The sequence below is a fragment of the Toxotes jaculatrix genome, chromosome 10 (genome assembly GCF_017976425.1).
Source record: "Toxotes jaculatrix isolate fToxJac2 chromosome 10, fToxJac2.pri, whole genome shotgun sequence".
NCBI classification, from domain to species: Eukaryota; Metazoa; Chordata; class Actinopteri; family Toxotidae; genus Toxotes; species Toxotes jaculatrix.
Window position 1 is genome coordinate 19,540,909 of NC_054403.1, and position 12,360 is coordinate 19,553,268.

The 12,360-nt window shown below is 39.0% G+C and overlaps 1 protein-coding gene across 1 annotated transcript in view; it reads right to left on the reverse strand.

The window, feature by feature from the left end:
* The window catches only part of tnmd (tenomodulin), a 45,510-nt gene extending 44,839 nt beyond the window's left edge, over positions 1 to 671 (reverse strand). Inside the window, exon 1 of the mRNA XM_041047413.1 lies at positions 550 to 671. Coding sequence (XP_040903347.1) covers positions 550 to 597 — 48 coding nt within the window. The 5' untranslated portion in view covers positions 598 to 671. The remainder of the gene's footprint in view (positions 1 to 549) is intronic.
* Positions 672 to 12,360: the final 11,689 nt, after the last annotated feature.

Consider the following 12,360-nt stretch of genomic DNA (forward strand, 5'->3'; position numbering starts at 1 on the left):
TTTGAATGCTGCTTGTGTGTGAGAAGCAAGGATATAAAGATATAAAGCAAATACAGTGGTTCAGGTGAGACTGAATATAAGAGTGGAAATAAAGGAAGGAAGCTGAGGTGAAAAGCCAAAAGGAATTAGATGGAAAATTACTATTCTGAGAAAACTCAGCAAGAGATCAAGCAGCACTCTTTTTTATTTCATAAAGGCAGACTTCTGACATATTTTACTTAAAGCTTGCACTCAGATATCACAGGATTTTTTTTTCACCTTTAAACCACCACTGCTGCAGCTACACTTAATTTATTAAACTTTGAAATTTTAAGGGTGCTCCCGTTTTTCTTGACACTGCACGTATTATTACAGACAATTAATTATGGAATCTATTTTAATATAAATTATATATTAAAAATATAAATTATTAAAAAAATTAAAAATATAAATTATTTATAATATTTTTAATATAAATTAAAATAGATTAAAAAATAGATAAAATAAATTCCACTTCATTTGTTCAATAAGTGAAATAACTCAAACCCAAAATTAAAGAAATGGACTCACATCTTTCCACAGAATCTGTTGACTGCTGGATTGACTGCTAGCCTCCATGATGCAAGCCTACAGGAGGAATCTTTCCGATCCTCTTAGCTGGGGAAAATACTAACGCTCTGCAAGGCAAAGATACATTCCTTTGCTGTAATTTGGGAGTGTGCTGAAGGGGAGGGAAGTTTCAGATGGAGTGGAATTACTGAAACATTTGTGATACCCATTAAAAGCAAGGCAGATGTCTCTCCTGCCTGCCTGCCTGCTCCCATTTCAAAGGTGGAAAGCCACGAATGGATTCAGACTGAAAGACAAACCCTCTGTTGAATAAATTACATACTATGCTTGGATGAAAATACTGTAGTGGTTCACAACTTTCAAAAAATTCCTGCCTGGAGGATGCAAAGTTTGCATGAGGAGAAAAAAAATACTGCAGATACTGATCTTTTCAGTCCTATTTTCTGAAGTATCAGATAGAGTATAAGTACCTTCTTTTTTCTTTTGTTCCTGAGTCATTCAGGCTTCACACTCAACAACAAACCAGTACAGTAAACAAGAGCTGAGATGACTGAATAGCAGCATAACAAAAGAATCAACCTTATAAAATGAAGTGAATTTGCACTTGTGCACATACAGGAATAAAAGAGAAATGAAGCCAAGACTGTAGTCTGAGGACAATAAGTTTAAACATCCCTTGTGGACATGTTTTAAGACATAAAAATTCTCTGATTGGAATAATAATTGTCCAAAATGTTTTTCCATAGAAAAAGTTCAATTGTCTTGTTAAAAAATCTAGCTAAAATCTATCTTATATCTAGTCCTTCTCCCTCATTGAAAACTCCAAGTTTAACTGCTGCACATACGGTGTCTTCTACTAAAGTCCATTCTTGGTGTTTGTGCACTGGAGATTTTAAAACCCTTTTACCAGCAGTTGCCTAGTTTGGAGTAGGTTGAATCCTCACACAACCTTGACAAACCGTATGCTGTTTGAAAACACAAAGTGTTGTGAAACTAATTTGACAACATTTTAAGATCACAAAAGCCGTGAAAACATTTTGTATCAGGAGCGCATGCAAAACACAAAGGGAAAAATATATCAATAAAACACTGGAAAATAAAACAAAACGAGCAAGAAACAAACAAAAAAAAGTGTGTTTCTATAAATACAGTTTAATATCTTGAGGACTAGTTCAATCTTTTTTACTGTTAACTCCAGAGAGTTACCGTTTGAAAAAAAATCCGGATTAGGACTGTCATCAAAAGGGCCCCTGAACTGTAACTATTTTATTTTGAGTTTGTTTTTCAGGCTTCTGCACAAAAAATGTTCCACAACCTTAACAGCGTGTTTATTACCGTTATCGTGGCGACGAAGGTGTGTTATGTTTCCATGGGTCTGAGAGTTGGGACAAGCGACCTATATGGTTGTTGAGTTTGGAGGTTGGAAAACAGCCTTAGAGTGTCAAATGATCTGAGCACATAAATCATTCTGCACAGTGAAGCTCAAGCATCCAAGTGAAGTAAAAAAAAAAAAAGCTAAACATTTTGGAGTGAAGGGAGAATTTAAGAATCATATAGAGGTCATCTGAGGAGCCTGCTATGAAACAGTATGATAATGCTGCTGTGTCTGCAAAAAAAAAGCTACTTTCAAGGAGAATGTGAAAAAAACATCAATTTGATCATTAAAAACTCAAATGTTCAAACTCAGCAATACATGCTTTTCTTTGTTTATGTGTTGTGTCGTGCAAGCTGAGACTTCATTGAGGAAAGCCTCTCTGTTTTTTTCTTTTTCTTCTGAATGCAATTAGTATTGAACCAGTTTTAGGGGTCCACAAGGGAGGAGTTAAATAACACATGCAGTAACTGAAGCTTCTCAAATATTGGCACCCTCAGAACTTTATGCAGCTCTTGGCAAGCTTGATAATGCCATCTGATGGTACCCAGTTATTTCTCTCATTCATACAGTACACAGTGCCATTAATAGTTTTTGAAAATGTCACTGTGACTCAGGGAAGGAGTGATCACACCTTTGGTCAGAGCTCCAGCAGAAAAGTTAACATTTTTGCATTTTTGTTTGGTTTGTTTAGGTTAATGTTATTCAATTTTGGGTGAACCATAAGTTGTACTCAACAGTGGCATGGAATCCCAAATAGCTTTTTTTTTTTTGTTTTTTCGCAACTTGTCAGTCTGTGATTTAAGGTTTATTTCCAGTCTCTGTACATTTAGGTAAAAATGGACCAATTTGCTCTCTGTGCTATGATTCATCTGAAATGGAAGTGAGTGAAGTCAGCCAAAAGATTGAGAGAGAGAGGTTAAGATGATGACATATGATGAAGGTCATAGACAGGTTTTAATGCTGGCATGATGCATTATAAAGCCCTGCTGTCCATCCATTGTCTGCCATTTATGCATGAGTCGGGTCAAGGTGGCAGCAGGATAATCAAGGTAGTCCACACGTCCCTCTCCCCAGCAACGCTTTCGAGTTCCTCCTGTGGGACCCTGAGGGGTTCCCAGGCCAGATGAGATGTGTAGTCTCTCCAGTCTGCACCTTCTACCAGTTGGACATGCCCAGAAAACCTCCAATGGAAAGTTCCAGGGGGCACTCCGGTCAGATGTCCAAACCATATCAATGCAGAGGAGCAGTGGCTCTACTCCAAGCACCCTCCAGATGTCTGAGCTCCTTACCCTACCTATAAGGTTGCACCCAGCCACCTTACAGAGGAAACCCATTTCAGCTGCTTCTGATCTGATCTGATTCTTCACTACCTGTCACTACCCAAAGCCCATGATCATGGGTGAAGGTTGGAATGTAGGTCGACTGGCAGATCAAAAGCTTTGCCTTCCTGCTCAGCTTCTTCTTCACCACAACAGACTGGTACAGTGCGTTACTGCTGACACTGCACCAATCTGGCTGTCAAACTCACACTCCATTTTACCCTCACTTGAGAACAAGACCTCGAGATACTTCAACTCCTCCACTTAAGGCAGCAGCTGGCTCCCACCCTGAAGGCAGAAATCCAACCTTTTCCAGCAGAGAACCGTGGCCTTGGACTTGGAGATGCTGACTCTCATCCCAGCTGCTTCATACTCAGCTGCAAACCATCCCCAGCCATCTCCCACGCCCCGTCCAGTCTTCTTTCCAGGCACCCTGACTTAAGCTTTTCTGGGGAGGCCAAGCAGTGTGATACCCCAATAATTGGAGTACACTCTCCAGTCCCCCTTTTTAATTATGGGAACTACCAACTGAAAGGTCAACTGAAAGTCCTTCTCCATAGCCTGCCCGAAGTCCTCCAACATTTGGATCTATGTGTCTTTGACAACTGCAGGCGCAGACACAGGCACAGGCCTTCTTGTCCGCAGGTGCCCATTTGCTGCTTCAGGAGACCCCTGGGCCTCTTTCTCCAGGCCTCCTTCTTCAGTTTGATGGCCCCCTCACTGCTGCTGTACACCAGTGGGTTCTCAGGTTGCTGCCATGACAGGAATCCATGACCTTCTGACAGCAACTAGGAACCCCCGCCTCCACAAAGGAGGCTCTGAACATGTCCCCAACCTCCCCAGATGATGTTCTCTCAAAGGTGGGAGTTGAAGACCTCGGTGACAGAGGCCTCAGCCAGGCTCTGCTCCTCTCTTCACCCAAGTGTCCAAGACGTCCCTGCCCTTGCCTGCCACCTGGCTCACAATGTACCCAACTCCAATTCCAGATCATTAAAGTTAATAGCAGTAGGCTGTATCCCATATTACTGTTCAAATTTTATTTAATGCTAGTTTGATGCCCTTTTATACCCTTTCACTAGTTTATCCTCTTTTTTATCTTTTATCTGCAGTTTTGTAAGCATTAATGTTTGTTTAAAAGTTGTATTTTTGCTTTTGCTTTTATTTTCCTGTGTGCAGCTGCCCAAGCAAAACACGGTAAACTGCTCTCAATGGACCAGTCTGTACTGTTTAAATAAATGTCAAATGAATTGATGAATGAGAGACCAATTTACCCTTCACAAAAATGGTACCTGATATTTAAGTAATAAAAAATTAATGAGAAGTTATTAATTTTGTGCCGCTTATCAGCTGATAAAGAGTGAACTCATTAAGAAAGTGGTCAGTCTGCTGAATGACACATATCAAGGGACTAATCATTATATAATGTTTCATTAACACAGTATCTCAATCTGTTCTCAAAAAACTCATCATTAGCTCCTTTATAGACTATATCTGCTATTTAGTCCACTATTCACAGTTACTCACAGCTACATACAGTATTTAAGTATTTTGTGTACCTTATTGTAAAGTGTTGCCCATTGTGTCAACTTTATCATATCCCCATCATTATCAATTATCAGTGCTTTGTTAACGTACTGCACCGCATAGCTGACAGTATTTTTACAGCATGCTACCTGTTCACCAGTTTTAAGATATGAAAAGCAAATAATGCACATTTAATTTTATCTTGACATATCTTGTGACAGGGAGTGAAGGGCACAGTTTCAAACCCCACCTATGTTCAGCCTATTTATCCAAACCGCCTGTCAGTCTTTTTTTGTCATGCCATCTCAGATGGCACACAAAGCAAAAGCTAAATAGTATGATAAAATGTTTCGAAATGACTCCAGTTTATTAAAAACACAATTTCACAACCTAAAATTTCCACTTCACACTCGATTAACAGGAGTGAAAAACGATGGCTTGGTCAATACCACCTGAGGTGGAACATTCCGGGTAAAATTGGTCAACCTGCAAGCCTTTAGTGTGGCAGGCAACATTTGAGCACATATTAAGTCTGTCAGATCTGATAGCTGTGGGACCTCGTCAGCTCTTTCCCATTGATATAAATCTTCACAATTACTGTGACATTTCGCTTTGGTAAATCAAGCGACGGGTCTTTCAGGGATAGTGTTGTGTCAGCAGCAGAGTTGAGCATCCTGGTACCCTCATTCCCCCGATAGCATTCAGCACCAGGCTGGGGCTTTGACACCCACAGAATAGAATAAACAGCAATTTAGTTTGGAGTGCATACCAGATACTCACAGATTAGAGCAGAGGTTGATGGGAGCAGCCATAGCAAACCAGGAAGAATGGCAAAATAAACATTTACTCTATCCTCTTCATGCTTCAGGCCTGATAGCTTTGATAGGAATTTTTCTCTTTTGTATTTGTCACTTTTGCAAACACAGACTGAGCCCTGTGACCAACAGCAAGGCCCATTACAAATCCAGCAGACCAAGCTGGATCCTGTGAGTTTTGTTTTTTTATATGAATAGAACAGTTTTCCATCAGACAACAGTAGTTCTGCACAAAATGACTTGTAGTACTTCAGGCAGGCACTGCCTCCCCAAACTTGCTGGGTTTATATTGCTGTATTTTGCAGTGGCCATCTGGAAAAAAGCTGTTCCTTGTTTGCTTTTTTTTTTTTTTTTAACTCTTAAGCCAGCCTCTAAAGCCTTGTCGAGCTTCTGTCACTCAGAGAGAAGGCTGTGGTGGAAACCCACTCATTTCCCACATGCGCATCCACATTCATTAACAGTCCCTTCCCACATGAAGGGAGACTGTCACAGCTAAAGAAAGAGAAAAAGATGCAGGAAGAATATGTGGAAGAGAAATAGAAATACAGAAAAATTGAGCAGGATTGAGAATTTATTTGTCTTTCTCGTTCTCTCTGTCACACACACAGGGAGACAGACAAAAAACACCTCAGCAGATTGAATCCCATTTTGAGAGCAGAAACTGGGTCCATACAGGTCAAATGTGTCACATAATCCTGTGTGATTTGATTATCCGCCTGCTGCCTCGATGCGGCTACACCACCTCAGTCTTTCATTACAGGGGAAGCAGAGGTGGGGCAGGCTCATCATGAAGAGGCAGTCACGGATCTTGACTTGGTCTAGACGAAAGATCTGAGAGCCTCCATTCGTCATCTTTCAGGATCCTCATGCTTCAGTGACGGTGGGAAGGAAGTGTACCTCTGCACAGGAAGTTTATACAGATCTGTTTCCCAGGAGTTACTTGGCTCTGACACATCCTGTTGATGTACCACTGCAAATTCCTAAGTTCAAAATACTCAGTGAGGCCCAGCAAAGTAGCAACACTCACAGATGAAATCCTGATGCTCCTCTTCATGCTTGTCAAAAATACAGTATGTCAGACAATTTGTATTCGCAGTATTTACTGTTAATTATTAAATTTGGGTCTGTCAAAATTAAAATACTTCACACAACTCTTCCCCTTCACCATGCTGTATTCGCTTCACCAAATGTTTTTTCTTTTTTTTTTTCCTATTTTGCCTTCATCAGGGGGTTATCTGAGGTTGTTTCCCTGCAAACAGTCCATTAATTAGTAATGTGGAATAAATCACCACAGATACTAAGTTTAAAAACAACAACATTAAAATCAACTTTTTTTGAGAGTGAGAGCTGTAAGAGTAAACCAAGGGAAATTTACAGGCTGAGAAACCAAAGAGCTCCCCAGCGGTGAGGGGAATTGCAGAGTTGGATGATAATTCATCACTACGAGCATCATGTGATCCATTGTTAATATAATAATATAGATTATACACATTGGTTCCAGCTGTCCATAACTGCTGTTTATAGGAGAGGCCCATAAACAGGAGTTTGAGGGTTAACTATGCACCATCTCTGAGGAGCTCGTTTGACATACTGAGGAACCAGACGAATAGGAATGTGGATTACGGCACAGCAAATCTTCCCCAAGTTTATACATTCATTTCCCAAATCTCACCTTGAGAGTAAAGCTACTTGCTGGGGGATTTTCTCAATTTCTTGCTTGATGGGACAGGTGTATTTACTTACATAATTGTATTCCTCATCCAATTTATAATGCGATTAAATATTAATACAATTCTGAGTTTGAAGAGAGGCAGATCTGCGAAAATTATCTCGACAGCAATATTGTGAAATTGTTCTTCTTGCTTTGCAACTTTTTCAATCACCCATAAATGAAACAGAAGCAGTGAAAGAGAAAATATTCCGCTTCTTAGGATGCATTGAAAATGGTATTTCGACAAATAAAGCTGTCTGGGTGAAAGATAAAAATAGGTGCTGGTATTTTTCACTGTGATGATCTTGACTCATCTTGGCTGAGCTGTGTTTAGTTAGTAGCAGAGCTCTCTGGAGGAACATTGAGTGGTGTAGTCAAAGTGGAACTCTCCTGAATGAGCTTTGAGCTTCAAGTCCCCAATATCCCAGCATGTGTGCCAAAGAGTCAGACAATGGAGCCAAACGCAAGTCATAGCCAAATCGTAATTACCTCTGCACCCTGCAGAAGCAGACCAATTGACTTCTCTAGATGAATGACAACAGGTAAAGGGCAGTGATTAGCCACAGGCCCCAGAAGCTTTGTTTGGTGCAGAGGGAAAGGAAATTCTCTATATAGGGCAGAAGATATGCTTCACTTATTATGCTCTTATTATTCTGAGGAGTTATTATGGGCTCAGTTCTGCTCAGTGCTGGAAACTTTGCTTGTCATGGTTGGCTGGTAGAGCACATACAGTCTGGTACATCCTTATCTGTTTAGTTTGTGCTGCGTGCGGACAGTTCTAGCATCATGATCAATTACCTGATGATTTATTATTGATTGAGAACACCTGTAATTGATTAATATTGAATAGGTTACAATAAAATTTAATCTTCTGAGGTCATAGTCAGCCATTCAACTGCACTGGATATTTGTTGATATAAAAGAGAAGAAGAAATATATTTACTGCTCAGAAACTGACTTGACAAACATTTGACTGCTGTTATTTTGCCGTTGTATTCAGCAAACACAAACAACAGTGCTTTTGGTAAAAAGTCAAAAATTAAATGTAAAAGTTGCAGTTGCAAGTCCTGAATGAGTCTCACAGACAACGTTAAAGATAAACTTCCCTTTCTACTCTTTCATTTAGTTACACTGACATTTCAAATTTAGTGCTATAAAAATAGACACACTAATTTACTACAGTTTGATAAACTAGTGAGAGACAGCCCTAATTACAAACTAATACCTCGGTGATGGAAAATTCTCCAAAATGATTAAATTGTGTGCAAATGATCTGCACCCATGTAGTACAATACTTCCTAAACTCATTAAATTTGGAAATATTGATTATACATCCATTAATAAATCAGTAGTTAATTGTTTGTACCTGATGTGTTCTTGGAAAGAAAGGAGTAATCAATCTAACCAGTTATGAATGTACCCCTGTTTGTTTAATAGACTTGTGCATTACAAGGCAAACAACTTGAGCCCTTTAAACTAAAACTTGTTTTCAGATCCTTTCCCTGCTTATTGCCGTGTGAGACCATTTTCTTGTTAGTCATTAAATATTAATAAAATTAATTACTATCAATAGGGGTGTAATGATTCATTCATTGCATGGATCCATTAATTATGAATTATGCTGATTCAACTGCATCCATCTGGTAAAATAAAGAAATGGAATTAATCCCTTCAGCAACAATCAATGTGAAATTATTTGAACTGAACTATTCATGACTCTTTTTAAAAGTTGTTGAATATATTTATGAAATGCAGCACAGTAACCCTGTCATCTAGTCCATTTTTAATGCCATGTATGTATGGCAGCAGTACTGTGGCTTTCCATAGAAGAGTAGAGCATTCGTTTTGCACTTTGACCAAACACATGGGGAGATCATCGGCAAGTACAGTGCGCAAGACTCAATTTAATGGATTTCCCCCATATTAACAGCACTGCACATCCTTAAATCACTTATAATACTTCATAATAACAATGGATTAAATGATTATGTGTAATGTAAAAGGGGTCTCTCATAGCGATGACCCCACAGATAATTAGAAACTGGCTCTAATTCACCAAGCTGCAGAAAAAGTTTGTGACTGGCTGGTGAACATGCTGGAGCATTCAGCAGCTAAAGAGCTTGATAATTTTCTCAGGAGCCAGTTGAGACCAAAAATAGAGTGAAACGGGGAATGAATGTTGGACTTGTCCACCAGATGGACACATACATTACTCCAATTTAACTGACACACTGAAGAATAATAATGAGTCACGTATTTGTGTCTTATGTTAATGGACGTATAAATTTAGCTAAAACTAATTGAATATTGACTAAGAAGATCAAAAAATTGAATGTTTTTGGATCAAATCTTGAATTAAATCTGTTTGAAAGCACACAATTGACACACCTACATTACTAACTTTAAAAGCCACATGCAGTCACTAGAAGTGCAGCAGTTTTTATCCACTTAAATTCTCACACGTGTGAGATTTGGTCAGAGAGATCTTTTTGAAGCATAAACCGATGTGACACAGCTGGCACAATGTGTGAAAGTGAGCACTGAGCTGCTGAAGTGAACAAGGATTAAATGGTCTGTGAAAACATCTTCTGCTGTGATATCACCATTACACCTGTTGTACTGTGACAACAGGCCCGCACAGCATCTGTAAAACTGTGATCGTACATCTTGCATTCATGCAATGCAGTAATAACTGGATAATGTGATTTATCTGAGATCTAACATGATAATACAGACAATACAGTGAATGCGAACAATCTGATACCAATCTGTTTTTGAACAAAGGGCTCCATCGTGAGATAATACATGCAGAGAGTGTAAGCACATGATCTTACAACATGTATTAAGTGGATTATAACACACAGCTCTTGCTACCTGTAATCTTAATCCCCTACAGAGGATCCATCTGGATCTCCAGTGATGAAAGTAAACGACTGCTAGCTAAATGATGCTAATAATCTCCTGGAAACAAAAGTTAAAATAGTATGAGGTGAGCAGCACACAGAACATTAAACCCTCCAGGGTTTAGGAAAGCAGAATAAATAGCGGCCATACGGAGAGCTCCTGCGAAGGAGCGCCACAGGAAGAGGGAAGTGGTTCCTAAGCAACTATTGCTGATTCGCTGTGGGGAACTGCAGAGGTTGTATTGAAAACTGGACTATTACAAGAATTAACCCCCACCATCTCCAAAAAGGCTTTATGTCTTGTGCTTTAAGTACACATTAGCAGGCACATTGGCTGAATTACAGCATATTAGAATCAAACAGGCAGTTGACTCAAGGCTGTTATTCATTTAATTCTTGAATTTCCTTTAAAATTGGCTGTAGCAGGGCGTGCATTTGAAAATCCTGTGTCTGTTGCCAGCCTGAAAAACGAAGCTTATACTGCAGCAAAGCTACAGCTTTCATATGAAGAAACAGCACAAAGAGACGGGATGCACATTACTGTTGAAGTGACAAGTTCTTTAAATGGATCTGTCTTTAACAAGTAAAGTGAAAGTTGAATGTTGAATCAAGTCCCTTGAGGTAGAGTGACGTAAGCGATACAAGGCAGAACAGTAAACAACAGTGGCAGAGATGGATTAACAATGTTGGCTCTGTTGATGAAGCTGTGTCTTCTGCTGATGCTGAATTAGAGGGTAAACACACAAGTGGAACAAACAACTACACTTAGAGCATATATTATTTGACCTTTCATCTGATATATCCACCACCTGTGCTGGTGGTGAAGTAAAACAGCACAGACAGAAAACAGAAAAATATTATGCACAATGTTGGAAGAAGTATTCAGATTCTTCAATTAAAGAGTCATTTTTAGTTAGTAAATTATATGTAGGGTCACTTTATTATATTATCTATTGATTTTGCTCTCATTGTATAGACTTTAATGCAAAACAAGTTACAAATACGTTTTCTTTTTCAGAGAAAATTCAGTAATTCTGTTCACTTGACTCCCAGAAACTGTAAAAAAAATCTATAACGTACCCAGGGGCAGTCCATCACATTCCCCCTTCTCTCCTGCTGTATAGAAAGTACAATATTTACCTCTGGGTTATAGTGGAGTAAACATATATTGGAGCATTAATGGCAATGAGTACAATGAGTACCTCAAAGTAGTACTTGGTTATATTTTGCTGCTGACTGTGGATAATATTTTCAGTGTTAAAAATGAAAGCTTTTCTCAGTTTTGATCATAGAAGCAGTTTAGGGAATTCTGGGTGAAAGCCAAAATGATCAACCCAGCAACTCATAGCAACTTAATAGAAACACCAAGTGGGATGAACTCTAAAATCATTCTGTTGTGTTTGCAGTACTTTGCTTTTTTATGGTTTGGCCCGAGTAATGAGAAAACTGCACTTTTGTACTGTAGATTTTGTGCTGTATGACTGGGGCACTGCTTTTGGCAGCACACTGTGGTTTTCCTGTGTCGGTTTACAAGAGCATCTGTTGAAAGATATCCTGCAACAGTGATAGAAAGCATCAGCAGAAATTCTGATTTGTCCAGCAAAGAGCTTACACCTCAAACTGCTTATACACATCAGCAACGATGCCAGTTTCTTCCTAGATCTTCATTTTTATCAGTACGACAGGTGGTATTTCACTGACGCACCCTCTCTATAGTCTATATTCTGAGAGTGTTAATCTATATTTTTATTCTTAGTCGGATTTAAACCAGTGGCCATATTTTATTTGCAATAGCGGCTAATGTAAATGCTTGACAATGGCCAGGATCGTTTACTGTAATTGCCACCATAATGCTGTCAGCGTAGAGTCACATTAAAAACAAACACTTAAGGTGTTATGTGAATTAGTTCAATGTGGGCCATGCTTCTTTTAAAACCTCAGGAAATAAATTGGAAGCAGCACAAGACAAATAGATAACAAACCTTCATTATCTTTGTGCATACGAGCAGCGGGACAAAACAGACCTATTCATCACATATTAATTATCATGATTTGCTTCTGCAGACAAGGTATTTTGGAGGCCATGGACTATTCAAATGGACCTTTACTTTCTGAGAACCCTAATTCAAAGAGGGGCTCTAAATTATTTTAATGCAGTCATTTT